The 20,199-nt window shown below is 43.7% G+C and overlaps 1 protein-coding gene across 1 annotated transcript in view; it reads left to right on the top strand.

Moving 5' to 3' along the window:
• BRSK2 (BR serine/threonine kinase 2) overlaps positions 1-20,199 on the top strand; it is a 302,815-nt gene that overhangs the window by 202,125 nt on the left and 80,491 nt on the right. The window contains 2 exon segments of the mRNA XM_056493648.1: positions 8,089-8,229; positions 18,312-18,428. Coding sequence (XP_056349623.1) covers positions 8,089-8,229; positions 18,312-18,428 — 258 coding nt within the window.

The raw sequence follows: 20,199 nt of genomic DNA, 5'->3' as shown, positions 1-20,199 counted from the left end.
AGTGACATACAGCCTCAGATATATATTGTGTTGGCTAAACAAGCAATATTACTGACAGTTGAGTTATTTCATATTTGTTGTATGATCACACTGATGGCCTTCAAGCAAGATTGGGAGTCCACAGTAATAGATAATTTAGAAATAGCTATAGACAATCAATGCCTCTCTCCCATCATATAATGTCAATAGACAAAACAGCCAGGACAAGGGTTCATCCTCCCTTTTTTAAAGATGAAAATGAATCAAAGTGGCCTGGTATGGGGAATGATCAGTGGGCTACCAAAACTTGTATGTTTACCAGTCAGTTTGGCTAAGGAAGTGCAGATAGACAGGAATTTTAGGGAAATACGAATCACAGAATCATCACAGAATGCATTAGGTTGGAAGGGACCTTAAACATCATCCAGTTCCACCCTTTCCCTGCCATGGGCAGGGAACCCTTTGATTAGACCAGGTTGCTGCTAGTCAAGCTGAACTTGAACACTTTCAGGATGGGACATGTACTACAAGAAGGAGCAAGGCAGTAACAGATAATAATAAAATTTTGGTGTGTTCTGTAATACAACTGGAGGGACAGACTCCTTCAGTAATTTCTGCATTGCAGATGAGCTGTGTGAACCTGGGGAATGATCCCCATTTCTCAGGTCTTTCCTGAGCTGACTCTACACATAAAAGCAGCTGTTCCCTGCTGGAGAAGCAGTTAGCATGGCAAGCTAAGGGCCATCAGACAGTCCACAGGAGATGGAACTTCCCTCTCCAGAGGGGATACAGTTCTGTTCCACAACTCCCAACCGGGGTGGCATTATATGTTTTGATCTCATTTGATTAACTATTTAGTTTCAGCTGTCAGGGGCTTAGTGAGAAGTAAAATAGAAAAAAAAATATGTACTAGGATCACTCTATGCCCTTTTATTTCAGATGGTAATACTGATATTCCTTGATTCCTTTTCCACTGATGTTTGTATATGTATCTGTAAATTTCTGTGTCAAGATGCATACAGATATTTGTGTATATATGTGTAGATTTATGCTGAATGATTTTTAAATCTTCACATTTAAAATTTCAAATATCAAATTTTGTGGCAGCATTTATTTGACATCTCTGTGTCATCCGGTTTGATCAGCATTTTAAGCAGGAATCTGTTTTGAGAGGAGGAGTGGACACCAGACAATTGTTCTCTGAAGTGTGCCATGCATTCCTCAGCACCTTTTTCAAATATAAGTGCCTTTCTCATCTTTCATCACTACAATGCTATCACTGGGCAAGTGCCCAAATTTCATTGCAATGTACACAACATACCACCTCCTAATTTCAGAGATGAAAGTACATCACAATGAGCCAGATAAGAAAATTAAAACGTCCTCCTAGCTGTGCACAACTCACGTTTCTGGCTCATACAAAATCAGGTGGCAGCAGGAGTCAAGGACTCACAGCTCTGGTGGTGTCTGCAGAGGCCTTTGTGCTGCCTGTCCTCTCCTGCAGAGTTCTTCTGTTATTCTGTTTATTTTTGTTGAAAACTAATTGGGAGATGCCAGAGGATGGACAAAAGAGGTAAAAAAAGGTTCTGTATGTTCTTGGTAGTGGTAGGCCAAGACTTTGGCATTCAATCCATCTTCAGGGAAACCTGTCTAAAGGCAGAAGGAGAGTTCAGAAAGTCAGAGTGGCTCCAAAGGCTCAGCATTGAAAATTAATTTTGTGGTAGGTGTGCACCTTGGGAGTGAGGCTGTGGGATGTCAGGTGCTGTGAATACAGGGAAAGAAAATAAAACAGGACTGGAAGGCAAAATAGATTCTACCTGAGCCTTGATTAGAACTAAGGAAAATATTTGTAAACAGCTACTTTGACCCCCTTTCCTTCTGCTGTTGACTTGTTTTAGGACTGTCTGGAATTACAAGCATGTGTAGCCAGAAGCAAGCCAGTCAGTGGTAGGAGTGGAGCCAGTGCACGTGAGGTTTGGAGTTCAGGGGGGCCTGGAGACGAGGAGCCGGCCAGAAGCTGGGGAAGAGGTGTGGGTGTCACCGCTCACAAGAGGGACACCAGCCTGGCACAAAGCAGGGCCTGCAGAGCTGCTGGTGGGAATTAATGCTACACCCTGTGCAACACACTCTTAATAAGCTCTACCCAAAAGCCTGACTGTATCCTCTGCTCACTGCCTGACATGTGTGCTTGGATACCATCCAGGCCATGATGCTGGGCTTGGGGAAAAGCAGGCCCATAGTGGAGCAATTCTGTGAGATGTTGCTTCAGAGCCACAGTACATTCTCATGCCTGACTTCTCTTTTAGACTTTGTTAGGCAGTGCTGTGTGTGTCTGGGCCATGGTTGTTACAGCAAAGGCCACTCAGCTCTGAAGAAGCAAACCATGAAGTATACAGTCACTAACAGAATTGCAGCAGTGACCTGATGGGCGTTGTCTCAGCTCTGCCCATCCTGTGCTGAGGATCCCTCTGGCTAAATCCATTCCATATCATGTGCCCATAGGATAGCTGCTGCAGTGCCTTGGCATGCATGGCTACACACCATGAGGGCACTGCTCAAAACACCTTTCATCCCAAACAAATCAAAGGTACAGAGTACAACAGCATAATCTCTTACTACCTTTTTTCCCCCAAAAGCCTCAGCCTGTTCATGCTCAAATATAACCAGTGATCAAATACAATATCCACTCAAACATGCAAACTCGAGTTAAAATTGTCTTTTAGAAAACAGAAATCTAACACATACACATTTTCTCCCAGGCAAGGAGGAAAGATACAGAGCTCCTGGCCCAGTGCCAAATAAGGATTTAAAAATTCATGCCCACCATAAGAATTTGTATAACTTCTGAATAATTTATAGGCTGTGCCAATAACAAGGGGCTTCATATCTGATAGAGATTATTTAATCAATAGAAAACAGTGCAGAGAAAAAGCTGTCAAAGAACTACAGAGCATGTCAGCCTGGGCAACTTTTAACCTCTTCCCCACCACGTCTATGTTTAACCATTTACATATATGGAAGGACATTTTGCAAGTAGGGTGGCAGCCTGGAAGGAGAATCACCAGGTTTTTTTTCTCCTAGAGGCTTTTATTTGTCAGTCTGTTGATCCCTAAGACAGACCCTTTGAAATGTAGTGAGCTTTCTAGCTCTCAGATTAATTGGTCAAAAGGAGTAGCCAGTTTCTTGTGAGATGACCCATGGTTCTTCAAGGTTGTGGCAGTGCCAACCCTATCATTTGTGGTACAGCCATTTCAGTTTGTGTTTCATTCTGTGGCAAAACTTAAGATTGAGTTTTACAGCTGTTGGCACAGCAAACATCAGGACAGAAGAGAACTAAAGACTTACCTGTCTTTATGATGGAGATTCCAACCTGATATTTTATGTCTTTGTGTGTATCTCTTTCTATATAACTGCATCTGGGTTTTGCATTTTGCTGGAGGGCATGTCTGAAGCTGTACATCTTAAAAACTAACAAGTGCTACATGGCTATCAAGTCAAATTCTGGCATAATTAAAAGCTCTAGGACACTGCCCAGTGATGTGTGATGGTACCCAGTGGTACATTCAGGCTTACATAGAAGACCAACTTGAAAACCTACTTGTTTAGGTTAAGCAAAGTTGTCCTTTATATATGTAAATGTCATATCATTTAATAAAAATAAATTATTAACTGCTTCCCTAGCAGACAGCTAATTGCAAGCACTGATGGACAAACCTTCTATTGCCTGACTAAAACAAGATGTGTGAATTGACTTCCACTCCTAGAGCATTAGAGAGTTTCTTGGTAATCTGAATTTTTTGCATTTATAATACTTACCTAAAATACTTTGTGTTTCAGCATGGGCATTCATCTAGAGATCTCTCCGTTTAACACTTTTATAATAATAAATACATAATTGGTGTAGCTGTTAGTGTCTTGTAAATTGTCCTGGGAAACAAGAGCTGCATACCCACTAATGGGCTGCTGCAGGCAATCCCATCTGGCAAGAATTTGAGCATTTCACACCATTTTTGCTACTGGCTAAAAGACAGCTTTTCCTTCTTTAGAGATCATAACTGGTGTGTTTGTTTGCATCTTGGGTATTTTTGTTGTTATTTAGCCAGAAGTATCTGGTAGTGCATGGTCCTGGTGTTGTCTGTGCCAGCTAGTTTCTATAACAGCCTTCTTCCTGGCATTGCTCAGAGCCAGGCTGTTTCTTTAGTCACAGTTCTGATTTGGAGGTAGCCTGTAGCTGCCTTGCCTCAGTGAGGGCTCTCAGTTATTCCTCAAAGCTCCCTAGGGCATGGGCAAAGGCACCTTTTAAGCAGTTGTGGCATGGTGCACCAGATGCAAAGGAGAAATAATCAAGAAAAGTGTCTTTTTTTTTGCTGTTTTAAGTGATAGGAGTGTAACGCAACACTAATCTATCTAATCATGGAGAAGTCCTTGCTGTGCTGGGAGTGGACAGGAAGGGGACAAAACAGTTTACAATCCCACACACAAATCAACTTTTGGGAATGGGAAATCCAAGCTGCTCAAGCATCACAGCAAAAACCAGCCCTCAGAAAGAAGCTGAAGAAAACTGATGATGTACTATTTTGGTTCCTGAAAGAATAAATAAAATGAACCAAAAAGAAAGAAAGAAAAAAGCCCAGGATTATTATAAGCTTGCATCTCTGATGATATGTAGTGGGTCATTTGAGGTTAGGAACTCAGAATCTTTTATTGAGAAGGTGGTGATAATGGGATGCAGATGGAAAAATGGCAATGGGAATAGATAGAATGCTGCTGGATGCAATCTCTCTGCTCCTCTCCAATCAACACAATTATTCTTGTATTTAGTATTCAGCATCTTTGCTTTTAAAGAGCAAAGTCTTATCTCCTTCAAGCACTAAAACTCAACTAGAGATTTTTAGTTTCATTTAGTTTAGTTTGTAGCAGGGACATGAGAAAATAGTACAAGATGTGGACCTTGGTATGTATGAAAGTGAGCTGTGGCCTGTGAGAATATTTGCAACCTCCTAGAGAATATATCCAGAGAGGAAAGAGTAACTGAGACTTCATTTTTAACATACACTTGGTTTCATATTGAGTTGCAGAACCCTGCTGTTTTCTGGCTTTTTCAGTGTCCTAGCAGGCAAAGGGGAAATTGGTGATGTGGACAGCATGGAGTAGAAGGCACAAGGGACCACAGGTGCTAATCCCACCTCTAAATTCTGGGTGACTGTAACCCTAAAAAAGTCACTTGGCTTCACAGTTCCCTATCAGTAAAGAACAGGTGGTTAATGCTTGTTCAAAGTTGTTTCTCTCATATGAAATGCAAGGATTGGAAGAGTTGGGGTGTGTCCAGAGCATCCAATGTGAGAGCTGGGTGCTCTTACAGAGTCTTTTGTCCTAACATAGGTCCTGTCTGTATCATCACAGCATGTAGTGTGCACACTGACAGCCAGACTGGGTCTTTCCTTTCCCTGAACTTCTTTGCAATGGCTATTACAGAACAGGTTTTCGTACATTTTTACAATGGGAAGAAAGACTGATACTGTCCATTTTACATAGACAGGATAAAAAAATGCCCCAAAACTTCAGTCACCAATAAGTTGCTTTTCATCTCTAAATGCAATAGGAGAGAAGTTCTGATTACTGTTCTGGGATTTTCGGAACTTGCTTGCTTGCTTAGAATAAATTGGAGAAGTAGTACTATAATGAAGTGAAAACCTGTCCTATCTGGGAAAGATAAAAGGGAAGGAGACTCATGAAAATGCTTCTTAGTGTTTTTCTCCCCTACAGGCTATGTGTTATTTACCTTCTCCTAGGTCCTCCAAGAGCTGGCATTAGCATACTTCCAATTTTATAGCACTTTGCCAAAGTAAAGAATTTTAGATGCTGATGTGAACACAGAAGAGTTGGATTCTTTTCTATGCCATGGATTCAGGAAAGATGTAGTGTCTGTATGCCTTATTTTCCAGCCCAGGAAATAATGTTCTTTCTTTCCTTTGCTTTTCTGTTTGACTTTTCAGTGTTTATTCTCTTCTTCTGTGGAGTCAGGCACACTTACACACCCACAGATGGGTAGATACAGATATGCAGCACTTAGTGGGATTTGTGTAGCTGTCCAGTGGTGCTTACAACTAATGCAGCACTTGGAAATGTTTAAACCCTTCTTGTCAGCCTGTTTGGAAAGAACAAGTGGGCTACTACTGTGCCATGTCATGTGCCAGCAGAATGTTGGCTTGCACAAAGATGGGGGCAGATGCTAAATTATGCCCTTGTTTAACAGAAAATCTCCTAGTTGGGGGCTCTCCTAAAAAACCCCACAAGAGTTTTTATTAGGAAGTTACTAGAGGGAATTGGGCTGGCAGATAACAACCTGAGCTCACAAATCCTAGCTGCAGCTTAGGCATGTAGTGCTTGTGGAATGATCCCCACAGCATTTCTTTCTTGCACTCAACCACTGAGGAATGTGTCTTGTCATCCTTCTCACTCATGTCACGTTGGGGGCTTTGTCAGATCAGAATACATCGTCTCTTGTGCTTCTCTGTGTCCCTTGACTTGTCATAGGCACAAATCTTTTTCAAATGCTCTCCCCTGTTCATTTCCATTATTATATCTAGAGCTTCTAGATGGCAAGCAAAAAATGAATAACCTTGTAAATGTTCCTTGTCTTTCAATTTGTTTTATTTTTCATACAACGTGTCAGTGCATTTTTGTTGAGTGTTTTTAATAAGATGAAGCTGATGAAAATAAATTGCTTCGCAGTTTCTGCTGTGGGTGACAGAAATGCTGGGTCTGTATTTTTCAAAAACAGTTTGTTTGAAGCCAGTGTGAAGTGTGTTCTGTATGTCTGTAACTGCAATAATCTTTGTAAGATAACTCCCAGGAAAAAAAAGCAGCTAGCAATTCGAATTTTGGGGGCAAGATACACTACTGTATCCAGCTTCACTGGGCACAGTGAGACAGCAAGCTGTCAAAAATTTTAGGATTGATTCCATGCCAGAATTGGGTCTGCCATATTGGATAGTTAGCCAGATCTGTCTCTAATATGAAAGGGAGAATGAATTCTACATTAAACCTTTTTACCAGACTGTCTGTTAGACAAGGCTTAGGAACCAAGGATTGGGACTTGACAATGTGGACACTCCAGTGCCCGTGGCTGCTGCGTATCAGCTCTCTTCTGTGTTTGAATGACTTGTTAAAAAAACATCATGTCCATAAACAGTGATCTCCAAATTACCAGGGTGTACCCAGCAGACAGTTGGCAATTACTCATCTGTTTGGAAAGAAGATAACCCACATATTCCAAATGGGATTTTCAAGTTAAGATTTTTCTCTTTTTAAACATATTTTAATTTCTTAAAAAACGATATTATTATGTTTCTTGTAACTGTTTCAACTTTGATCAAAAAATGCAGAAGTACAATTTTAATATGGTTTTGACTATTTTTTATGTCCTTTTATTTAGCTAGCAAGACAATACTCATGTCTGTCTTTCTGTAAGGCAGGGAAGTGCTTTCTCCTTCTGGTAGCTGGGAACTGACACATGAAAGTTACACAGGAGATGATGATGGACCAGGAGCTCAGATCCCACTTGTGCAACTTCAAGGCTTTTATATAGGCTGCACACACATGTAGTTTTTGTTTGTTTGTTTGTTGTTTTTAAATAATGTACATTGCTTACCTAAATTCATTCTGGTTTGTTGACATCGGTCTTGTTCTGTGTGACTGCAGTTTTGCCACAGCTGTTTTACAAAAGAATTGCCAACTTGGTTAAAGGACCTGAGGCTTCTTGGTACAGAGTCTTAACTCCACTGTAGCTTTGAGACCTGCTGTGGAAGTTTATACCTGATTATTCTCTGCTTCCCCTCCTGGTCTTTGGAGTAATTTTTAGCTTCCTGATTATGTCTTGCTATGCCATTAAACACTGAATCCTACAATGGCAGGTCTGAAGTTTGCAGAACCCCTGTTAAACATATTAATCACTCCTGATTTCAAAATTCCAATTCTCTTCCACAGTTATTTCTGGACGTGTTCCCCTTGACTACGTATAAAGAGAAGTGTTTGTATATAACTGTGAGTGTGAGGGGGGTTGGTGTGATCATATACTTACTAGATCCTGGCTTTGTGTTTTTCTAGGTATTTGGTGCTAGAACATGTGTCAGGTGGGGAGCTCTTTGACTATCTCGTAAAAAAGGGAAGATTGACACCAAAAGAAGCCAGGAAGTTCTTCCGACAAATCATCTCTGCTTTAGACTTCTGCCATAGTCATTCAATATGGTGAGTACAGCCTTTCCAACGGGAGTTCCCTGCTACATAATAAAGGGATCTAACCTCGATACTTTTCATTTTAAGTAAATGATGTTGTAAAGCTCTAAAAGCATTGGGTAAAGTGCTGATGTATTTTTTAATTCTTGTCCATGTGTGAGACAGTGCACCGATCACAGACAGATTTCTCATGGAAAAGACTGTCTGTCATTTCTCACTGGAGAAGAATTAATTTGCAGGGAATGTTTTAAACAGGAAAACCAAAACCACCAAGGAAAAAGAGTTTCATTTCCATAATTTTTTGTGGCACTAACTAATAACTAAGAACTACACACATTGTATCAAAACAAATCCCTGAAGAAACCTGGGACAATTGCAAATATAGCAAAGTCATTTTATGGTTCCCTTCAGTTTTTGGAAACCTGCTGGCTTTTGGCAACCTTTACTGAGTCCCCTCTGGGCATTTGAGTCACTGTTGCCTTTAATTTCCTTTCCAGTAGGGAAGAATTTTCTTCTTGACTCCATTATATTATTTAACCATGGAGTGCGGTTTAACCTGTGTTTTCAGGTGCCATTTTATAGTGGACCAGTTTCTCTCTCATTGTCTGCAAGTTGAGATAATTTAAATTATACTGAAATCAAGTTGTTGCTATCAGTCTGAGCACAAGGGTTTTCTGTACTGCTACTGACCTATAACTGCCTGCTCCTTTCTCACAAATGCAGCTCCTTGCATTTGGATTGGGTAGGGGAGAACATTTACATTATGTCTGCGTGGCTGCTTCTCCAAAGCCACAGCCAACCATAGATCCCCCACTCCAGGAGGCCAAGGGCCACTCAGAGATACTGCAGTAGCTGGATTTGCATAATCACTGTGTGGTTACTTCTCAGTATCAATACAGGGATTTTCTGGGCCCCCAGTTCTGTGCTGAAAACTCACAAACCAGATGGCCACAGCAAAAATGGATGTTTAATTATTTAACGTGCTCTTCTAGCCCTCTCCCCCTACATCTCTGAATCATTTCAGCAGGAAATAGTGATCTGTAAGACAGCATATTTCTAATAAATGGAAAGGGAAAGGAGAGCCTTTCTTGAGGATATATTAAGAAGAGTATACTGTATGAGAAGAGTACAACAGCATACTCTTAGCAGAAGAGGCAGTTCAAAGGTGATGGATCTGGGTGAGAAGGTCTTGAGAATAATGCCTCCCTAACACAGGCCGGGTTACAATAGTAAGAGAAATTCCCAGTGAAGCCAAGAGCAGGCTGCCTGCCCTAACTAGAGGATCTAAGTTTTCTCTGTTGGCAGTGACCTCTGACCAGTTCTGTTCTGTGAAATCCACAGTTTTTCCTCCTTGCTATTCAACTGCACTGAGTGATCATGACCTCCTTAGAACCAGCATGATCCTTGACAGGTTGTAGACCTGTTATTTTTTACATACACCGGGCAGTGTAACCACTGGTGGATTGCATACATACATGTTTCTGTTCCCTACTTGGCTTAATACTTAAGGGATACAACCCAACAACACTCAAAAATGTTTAACAACAGCTGAAGAGAAATTATTTACGCTTCCAAATGAATATTCCAGAGAAATCAGAATCTCCACTGGGATAGAAGTTTCTACTAAAGCATGCATGTATGCACATACATGCTAGTCATTTGGACTTGTTATGGATACATCTGGATCTGGGAGACTAATAAACTGAGTGAGGATCATGGTGGAGGCTGTCAGACAAGCACCTCTGCAGGTTAACACTATGTGAAATTTTCTAGGCAGATGCATGTCTCTCTTGAGGAATCAATTTTCCTCTGTTAAACTTATTGGATTGTGGGCAGGAGTCTGGTTTGAAAGTAAATCCCATCTCCTTGCTAACTCCCGCTTGACGAGCATCTAGTGCTGGCTAAGTTACCAGTAAATCATAAGCTCTGCCTCCAGGTCACTCTGAGACTCATGTGGTGTTATATTCTGTGCTGTATTCTGGACAGTTACCAGAAAATCAGAGCATGCATAAATATATATGTGAGTGTAAAACTTAATGTGCTTTCCTAAGCAATGAAGCCTGACCTTGTCCTGTTGTGGGGCAGTGAAATGACAAATCATCTCATCAGCCAGGTTATCCAGTTATGACCACATTGAAAAATGAAGGCTTCTGCTTTGGTTAATGACTAAATGCGGGTGCCTCCAGCCTACTGGCAGAATAGATTGATAGCCTAGTGTCCCCAGACCCATATAATAGTCCCATCTTCTTCCTGTACATCCCAAAACACTGAGAAATGCCCATTGATTACTTTAACAACAGCATGTAACCACATTCAGATTCACTGCTTAAAATGTGTAATAGACCAACATTCCTGGACCAAAGATTCAGAAAGGATTCCCCAGTCCCACTGTCATGAGTAAAAGGCTTCTGCTGCTACTGTGTGGAGAGATTGCCTCTGAGAAGTGTTTTCAAACAAGCAGCTGAGAAAAGGAAGCAGAAAATAGGTGTGGAGCTTGAGTCTGTGCTGTTTTAAAAATGTATGTGCTTTCTGCTTTTATTTACTGGAAACAATGGGGGAGTATTTGATGTACTTCACTCTGTGGTGCAGTCACTTACAGGTTCTGTGGTGCGGGTTGGCCATGGGGAAACGCTTATGGAAAAGGCACTGTGGGGTCCTCTGAGGACTTTTGTGTGGACACAGCACGGGCACGAGTGGCACCACGCGAGGACACCAGGCGGGATCGATCTGTGCTACCTCGCTGCCTTCCCTGAGCTGGCGAGCGCTCGGCTCAGCGATGCAGCATTACCGCTTCTCCTCAGCCCTTCCCTGTGCTCCAGGGCTCCGCACCGCGCTGCAGAGCCTCGAGCGGCCGCAGGGAATGGCACAGGGCCCTCCGCTTCCCCGCCATCCGTGTAAGCCACCCCAGCCTGGCAAGTTTCCTTTGGGCATGACCCACGGGTTTTGCCTGAGCTGCCATTCACACGTACTGGGTGTCTGCTCTCCTAAATTCAGGGCCTTTAGGGTACCTCCAATGCCTGCTCCGACCCAACAGCCCGTTTTGAATGCGGGCAGCTCTCAGCCGGCTGAGTGCCCGGCTGTATTTTCTGCGGGGATCCGTGTGTGAGCGCGGCCGGGGCAGGTGCCAGGCGCTCGGTTTGCCGGGGCAGAGCCCGCTCGGTGCCGGTGCGTGTGGGGAATGCTGCAGCGCCGGCCGGGGCAGCTGCCAGGCGCTCGGTTTGCCGGGGCAGAGCCCGCTCGGTGCCGGTGCGTGTGGGGAATGCTGCAGCGCCGGCCGGGGCAGCTGCCAGGCGCTCGGTTTGCCGGGGCAGAGCCCGCTCGGTGCCGGTGCGTGTGGGGAATGCTGCAGCGCCGGCCGGGGCAGCTGCCAGGCGCTCGGTTTGCCGGGGCAGAGCCCGCTCGGTGCCGGTGCGTGTGGGGAATGCTGCAGCGCCGGGCGGGGCGGGCTGCGGCCGCCCCATTGGCTGGCCGTGACATCACCGCCGCCAGCCGCCATTGGCGCCGCGCGGCCCCTGCCCCGCCGCGCGCCCGCGGCCTGGCCCGGCTCCGCCGCGCGGGCTGCGGCTCGCCAGCTGACAAATAAAAATATGATTACAGAAAATGCCCCGTGGCAAACCTTATTATGGCTTCAGAGATAACAGATAATGCCAATTACTGCGCAGGGCAGTGGTGACATTGAGAGGAAATCCCCCGCGGTAATGAGCAGGGAGATGATTATTTCATTTTATTTTTATTTTGGTTGCGTTTCATTTTCTGTTTCTATTTTTTTTCTTTTTTTTTTTCTTTTCCCGAGCGTGCACAAGAGGGGTTAAGGCAGGTCCTTTATGAATATTGATAAGTGACAATTAGGAGGGCCCTTTGTGCCCTGCTCGCCCGGGGCTGCGCTGTTTGCGGCTCTTGCTGAGTGTCGGTGCCTGCGCGGGCCTGTGGCGCTCGGAGGGACCGGCACTGAGGAACAGCTCGGTTTGCCTTTGCCTCCTGTTCTTCCCGCCCGGGAGGGCGAGGCTCCCCGTGAAACAACGCTTCAGCATTGCACAGCGGTACTGCCAGAATCTCTGCTGTCTTCCTGCAGGCAGGCGCTGCGGAGCCCTGTCAGTAAGGGAGAAATCTGGGGTGTCTCAGAAACAGCTGAAGAATGCCAGGTGCCGTGTTCTGCCGTGTAGTGCCACCCTCGTAGCTCCTGCTCTGCCCTGCTCCATTTATAAGAAGTGTGTTGGGGTATTCTGCAGGGAGGGTCTGTCAAACGCGGATGGACACTTTGAAATCATGACTCAAGGCCTCCAGATGTGAAACTGATCTAGAAATGGTGGAATTTAATAAGATTCATTGCTGTTTTGTTTGGATTTTTTAATCTGGTACTTGAGCGTTCAAGTTTTCTTTCTTACCATCAGAAGTAAGAAAGGTGCATTCTTCTCCCGTTGAAAGCTGATACCATTCGTTACCTGAATCCTGGAGTTTCCGTTCTGTGCTCAAGACTCACTGTAAAACGGTGAGGAATTTTCAGATACCCCTTGTACAGGGAACCGGAGAAAACCCGTCGAATGCAGCAGCTGCAATACCAAAGGCAAAGTTACCAGATCAGCTAAAGTCAGGGAACATGTATTTTTGTAAGTTTCCTTCTTTGGAAACTTAAAAACGACATAGTCTTACTGTAAGCATAACCAGGTAACATTTTCTGGGAAGTGCAGCAGTGGTGATCAGACCTGACAGGCTGTTCTGCCTTTGAAATACATGAGTATATGCTTTGTAGAGAGGTTGGCAGGGAGAAACAATGTATTTTAATGGATCAATGGAAATAATTGTTTAAAAGCCAGCAGCATTTTATGCATACAAACCCTTCCCCTCGACTCCTGGTACGTTTATAGATGTTATGCTTTTTCCTAGCTATAATTATATTTACTTGTTCTGTAGAATTCTGTGAAAACTTACTAAATTTGAGCATAGCAACCATGGCTATAAACCGAGAATCTTCTATAGGTAGATACAACTTACATGTTTGGATCTAATTTGCAGAAACAAGAGAAAATAAGATTAAAGGCTTTTTTTGCTCATGAAGTTTAAAATAATGCTTCTCATGCTATTAATTGTTACTGATAAGATATTTGCATCACATCAGGCACTTCAAGAGGCATACTGCAGAACAATTATTCTGTGGTCTGGCCCCTCTGGGAGTTTGGGGTCAGTAAGAAACACATTTGCAAAGTAGCCAACAATTTGATTAGTACAAATGACCTGCAACTACTCCAATTAAGAGGTTTCTTGGGTTAGAAATCTGTGACCTACAATGAGTTGTCATAGAAACTGATACGAGTGTTTGAGCTCAAACATCACTTTAAAATAATGGCTTCGTTTGTCATCTCATGCCAGGTGACAGCTCCTTTGAATCCAAGATCTAGAGCCTGTCCTTACACCAGAATTCTTCTGGCAGCCCTGAGTGACAGGCAGAGCATGTTTCTTCTGCAGTTGCTGCAGTACAGGTACAGGGATATTCTCAGAGTAGGAGGACAGACTGAAAGCACTGGAGGGAACTAAAGGAGCTGTCTGAGCAGCAGCTCTAACTTGTGAAAGCAAGCCTGGCCAGTATGTAAGTGGGAAGGAGGAACATGTTGATACATATTTGTGCCTTTCATTTTCCATGCACCATCCCCAAGAATGGTGCCCATTTCCATGGAAATTTTTTTTCAGAGCTCTCTCTACATCCATCTTATGCTGCAAGAAGATTGTAAAGCCTTTGTTGTAATTTGTGAAAGAGGGATGTTGCAGAGAGTCTGACAGCATCTGCTTCCTCTGCCATGGCATGCTCTGTGGCTCCCTTTCACTCACATGCTCTCCCTCCAAAAGCCCACTGGATGCTGGCTCTGGAGGCTGATTTCTTCTGCTGTTGTCTTGGCTGAGGAGCCCTGGGACTCCATGGCCACTATGGATCGGGGTTACACTGATTGCTTCTGCAGTCCTGCATTTCTCTTCATGCCTGTTCAGCTTATGCAGGGCTCCGTTGGAGGGTTTGCCGTGTTTGTCAGAAAAGAAGCTGCTTTCTTCTCTTCTGGTTTTCCAGCCATGTGATAAAGCCCCTACAGCTTTAGAGCCTTTAGAACAAGGAAGGGGTAACGAGTCCTCTGTTCACCTGCAGAGAGAGGAGTTGATACAGTCGTGTAAGACATGGAGAGCCAGAGAGATCAGCTGGAATGGAACCAAATTAAATGCATTTACTCTGCACTGTTCCATTAATGCCAAGTAATTACCACATACAGTGGGATTTTTCTTTTGTTTTGTTTTGTTTCATTTTGGCACAAGAGAATTCTTTTCAAATGTGAGTGCATTAGGCAGTCCTGTCTTCTGGGCTCTTAGGTAAATTATAACAAGCCTTTCCTATTCCCATATGGTCTTCTTCCTTCCCCCTGGCATTTGAAAGGCTGGCAATACAAAGATGGGAAATGCAAATGCAGAGAGGAAGTCTCTCCCAGTGGCAGCAATGCTGGTTCTGCCACTCTGGTGCAAACTGCTGGCCTGACTCCTATCCCCAGGATGCTGCCTTGGCAAATTGAAAGTGGCCCAAAGATGGCTATCAGAGAAATGCTCCAGCTAGAGGAAAATTTTCACTGGGGCATATGATTCTCTTGTGGTTGAATGTGCAAGTACTGCTTGATCCCACTGGCACTCTGATCTCTGAAAGAAGTTCTGCCAAAATACAAAATCTGTGCTCAGGCTGCCATGAAATTCCTAGGGTAACCATCCATACTTGGGCCTAGAGACTGTCTTGAAAAAGGGATGGAGAAGGGTCAGAGAGATGCAAAACTTCTGTATCGATACTGTTCTTGTATTTTGGGGGCCAGGCAGCCATAAATGTAACAATTCTCCTCTCTGCTCAGTGAAGTGATGATTTCTGTAGTGAAGAGCTGATTTGTTTTCTTGGTTTTATTTTGATGAGTATCTAGAGGAAAAGAAAAGAAACATATTAAGGTCTGTTGCTACTGCAGTTTTACTTTCACACTAGCCCCACAAAATCCCCAGATCCAAACTTATGGCTTTCAAAGTGCTCACTGGGGGCTGGGTCAGCACCTCTGCCTAAAGACCTCCATCAGACTAATCATTTGTGGAAAAACATTGTGCAGCATAGTGAGGTGAAGCTTACTCATGTTTGGAATGTGGATGGTCGTACCCACTTTTTCCTCTCTTTCTTACCTTGACTCAAAAAAACCCATAATAAATGTGCCAACTTAAAGGAACCTCATTTCCCCACTTGATTCTCCCTAAAAACCCAGGCTTAAAGCTGTATTGTGGATCCCAGCTGACTGGAAGACAGGGTGACATGGGGAGAAGAAGACTCCATTGTTGAATATTGTCCTGATTTTCAAAGGTGTTGTCACTTCCCTTTCACTTCCTCTTAGTGGTCTGGAAGTGGGACTAGTTCAAGATTCTCATAGGATGTGCTCCAGCTGGGGCCTGTGGCAGATCTGCCAAGGCTAGAAGCTTTCAGCCATGGAAAGGGAACATTTTGCATTTGCTTTAGCTGTGCCATGTTCCTGAAATAAGATATTTTGTTTTGAGTGTACATCCAGGCTTGTGGACATCCTGTGCTTTGGTTGTGCTCCACCTTGGTCATTCCTGGTCTCTAAATGAGCCACACAATTAGAGGATAAGCAAAGGATTCAATTTTTAGGCACAAAAGTCTCATGTCAGCAGTATGCCAGCTATAGACTGTATATATGAATCATACCATATCATGCAGTGCACAAGCAGTGGAACAGGCACAGGCAGCAGCACCCTCACCTTCAGTATCATGTATCTGTGCAGCAGTCAGCCTGGATCAATTGCCAAGACTGAAAGATAGCTATAGCTGCTGGAAAACTCTGCACAGCAGAAGGACACACAGTCAGCTTGAGCTGCGGGAAAGTTGCTTGTTTCATAGCATCAAACAAGCAGCACTCACTTTACAGGGGCTGTTACCTGCCCCTGAGCGCTGGTCCTCAGACAGGGGAGCTGCAGTGCGCCTCCTCAGCTGGATAAGGTCTTCCCATTAATGAAAGCACTCGTAAGATGAGAACTGTCCAGGATGTCTGCTGGAGGAGGGATGAAATCACACACTACTGTCTCATTAGCATCCAGCTTTCCTCACTTGCCTTACAACTGTGGGCTCTTCACTTTATTTCACTGCTGGAGCTGAAGTATGTTAAACTTTGGCAGGTGTTGATGATCTTGCCTTTGTCTGGGACTGCTCTCCTTGATTATGACATTCAGGGATTCTTTTCCTGGCCATTAACTAGTCATTCACTGCCTTTGGAACCTTTCCTTGTCACTCATCTCCTGCACTTTTTGTCAATTAGTTATGACTATCTTTATCTATCTATTATAGAGCTAATAAGTCTTCTGTCTCTGTTATCTCAAGCTTTGAATTTCTGTGAGAAATACAGATTGGATAAAGCATCTTTTGCATTTTCAGATGAAAATGTGCACAAATCTGAGTCACAATTATTATCCACAGGCTTGTTCTCTCATTGTTAACAAGGCCATTTTAACACGTAGGGTTCATCATACTTATGGAAGATTGGAGACTGAATTTTGAAAAGCAAGAGAGAACAAATCATAGGTCTCAGTGAGGTGAATGACCAGTAGCTGCTTTGAATGTGTGCTGTTTTGATGGGAGTCTGCTTTGGAAATAAGTACAGTCCCCAGGTATCCCATTACTGTGTGCTCTGGTTTTACATAGAATTTGCCTGCATTATTTACAAGCTCTCTCTAAACAATCATTCCTCATCTCTTCAAATCAGGGGATCTAATTTCCAAGACCTTGTCATGCTGCTGATTTTGCTCTGAGAGGGAAGAGACTGCCCACTTGCATGCATGAGGAGTGTTAGAGGAATGCTTTAAAAAGTGAAGAGGAAATGGCACAAAGATATGCCTGGCTTCTATGATTGGTGACACTTGACTATTCTGACACCTGATTCTTTTGTTGAGTTCAGTTTCTGGTCAGAGTAACTGCTTTTAGTTGTAAGTTTTTGCAGGTGGGTGTTGTTTGCCTGACACTCAGTGTTGTTGGATATACATTTCTCACAGGTTTGTGTTCAGCCTGTCCATGGAAGCTGGCAGTCCTGCCTGTTTGGGTGCTGTTATTTAGACCTTTTATTATCAGAGTAATTTTGCCTACTCATAAGCAAGACCAAGAAAAGGGTCTTTTCTTTGGTCTGCCTGAAGTGCTTCTCTCATCTTTCTGACTTTGCAAGAACTGCAAATAAAAAGGGGGAAAAAAGCACATCCATCACAAATTTTGTGCAAGATTTTTGTTTTTGGATACAAAATCAAGTTAATGTTATAGTTGTACAGAATCCCCTGAGTACTTAGAAGCAGCTATGGATGCACAATGGTTTTGGCTGTGAGCAGTGGAAATTAATAAATTTGTCAATATATTATTTGGAGCAGGAGTTGCCATCATGGAGGTCGTAGCTGTCTGGCTCTTGCCATGTTGACAAATAATAAGAGAATCAAGCTTTGATGGGAAGGAGGGAATCCTCTATCTCCTTCCCACTGTTGACACCCTCAGTTAAAAGCACTGCTGAGTTGAAGGGATTTCTCCATCAGAGCTAATTACCCAAAATTATTTGAAAGTCTTATGCCTGTGTAAACAACTCCTAATAGGAGCTTTTTGCAGTAGCATTTACATCAAGAAGGTTTTTTCTCTGGATATCACTCATTTTATTTCCTGTTGCTGACAGAATATATTGATGGTGTTGCCTCCTACTTTAAGGAACTGTCATATGATAGAGAATACCAGCCCTAAATCCAGGTTGAAATTCTCCTTCTGTTATTTCCCTCAGTTTCTCCCTCATGTTGTGTTGGTATCACTGGAAGTTGAAGATGTTCCTTTCCTGTCAGGACACTGCAGGCCTTGCATTCATCAGGAGTGGGCATCTGGGATGTGGTCTAGAATACTGCAAGGATTGCATCTTGGATATGTGTGTTCTACTGCCTGGGACAGGAAAACAAATTAAATTAATTAAAGTAAAACAGGTTGGATGCTGTTCTGGATAAAGAACAAGTTTTGCAGTGGGAAAGCTGTTATGGATAATTTAATTCACATTTTGACCCTTTCTTTACAGCCACAGGGACTTAAAACCAGAAAACCTACTGCTGGATGAAAAGAACAACATCCGGATAGCAGATTTCGGGATGGCATCGCTGCAGGTTGGGGACAGCTTGTTAGAAACCAGTTGTGGGTGAGTGTCTCAAAGCATATTACAAAAATGAGGGACAAATTCCAGGCAGTTGTCTATAGTAAGGGTTTCAGTAAAGACCTGCAGACCTACACACTGCACTGGTGTTTCCCAGCAAGGCAATAAATTTGTATGACACACATAGTGTAGAAGAAAGCTAAAAAAAGGAGGGTTAAGTGCTTTACAGTGAAAAACAGGCCACTGCAGGTGTCACATGCAGATAGCGAAATCAAGGCTTTCAGGTTTGGATTCATCTGCATATGCTGGTGTGTTTGCATTCACTGCCCAAATAATTTTTGGGAACTGAAAGTAGTGGTTGACTGTTTTAAGAAGAGGCTTTGAAAAAACGTTAAGGGGTGGAAAAATGTTCTTAAATGGAATTTGCATGTCCTGTGTGGGTTGTCTGCTTGCGTGCAGCTGTTCGTGTTCATGCTCAACACTGCTTCTGTCAGCTCCCATGCAGGAGTGATACGGAGGAAGCAGAGTTCTTTGTAATGACAGGCAGGGCATGAATGCAGGTACAAAGGAGCCTGCCTGGAGAAATATTGCAGGGCCAGTCTAAAGACATTTCCATGGGGATTCAGTTGTCTTTGGGCGCCTCTGACCATGCTCCCCAATTGCCAGTGCCATGGTGACTGTGCGGGGGCTGTGGCACTGAGCTGTAGCAAGGGCAGCAGCTGCATCAAGCTGCTGCAGCCTGGCACCACTACACCAGCTTTTCTCTGTGTGTTAATTTGTTAACAGCAGGCACAGAAACCAGACAGTTCCAGCAGATTTCCACTTTGTCCAACGCAGACCAACTTTTCATGGCCATTGGTAGCGTGATTCTGATGACTTCAGCCCAGGCCCATCCTCAGCTGGTTACAGTTCATGTTTTTTTCAGTGTCTTCTCTGGGCCAAGGCAGTTCAGGGTAGACATGGAGCCGTCGTGGTTCTCTCTAAAGACCAGCCACTGCCTCTCAGTCCCAGGTTCTGCTTTCCAAGTCATGAATAATGGATATCAAAAGTATTTGAAGTTCATGATATAATAGAATGCTGGTTGGTGAGTAAACTGGGACCCACTGATTCTTCCCTGTCCGTGTCAAGTCAAGACCTGAGATCTTAGCAGCATAGATGAAAAGCAAGGAGCTGTGATGCCAAAGTGAACTACAACACCCTGCACTTGGGTAGGGAGACATTCAGTATCATCAATACAGGCTGAGTGATTAAAGGATTCAGAGAAGTTCTGTTGAGAAAGGCTTGGGGGATACTGGTGGATGAAAGGCTGGATGTGACCCAGCAATGTGCACTTGCAGCCCAGAAAGCCAAACGTGTCCTGGGCTGCATCCAAAGCAGCGTGGCCAGCAGGGAGAGGGAGGAGATGCTGCCCCTCTGCTCTGCTGTGGTGAGACCTGCACTGCATCCAGCTTTGGCTGATACATAGTATAAGAAGGATATGAACCTATTGGAGTGGGCCCAGAGGCCATGAAGGTGGTTGGAGAACTGTAACATATTCCCTATGAGGACAGACTGGTAGAGTTAGGGTTATTCAGTCTGGAGAGAGAACACTCCAGGAGACCTTACTGCAAAATTTCAGTACTGAAAGGGGGGACTATAAAAAAGATGAGGACAGACTTTCTAGCAGGTCCTGTTGTGATAGGACATGGGATAATTGTCTTAAACTAAAAAGTGGTCAATATGGATTAGATACAAGGAAGAAGTTTTTTACATTGAGGATGGTAAAACACTGAACAGGTTTCCCAGAGAGATGGTAGATTTCCCATTCCTAGAGACA

Source organism: Oenanthe melanoleuca, chromosome 5 (genome assembly GCF_029582105.1).
Source record: "Oenanthe melanoleuca isolate GR-GAL-2019-014 chromosome 5, OMel1.0, whole genome shotgun sequence".
Classification (NCBI taxonomy): domain Eukaryota; kingdom Metazoa; phylum Chordata; class Aves; order Passeriformes; family Muscicapidae; genus Oenanthe; species Oenanthe melanoleuca.
The sequence above is the reverse complement of the archived record's forward strand: the minus strand, read 5'-3'. Positions and strand labels throughout refer to the sequence as shown.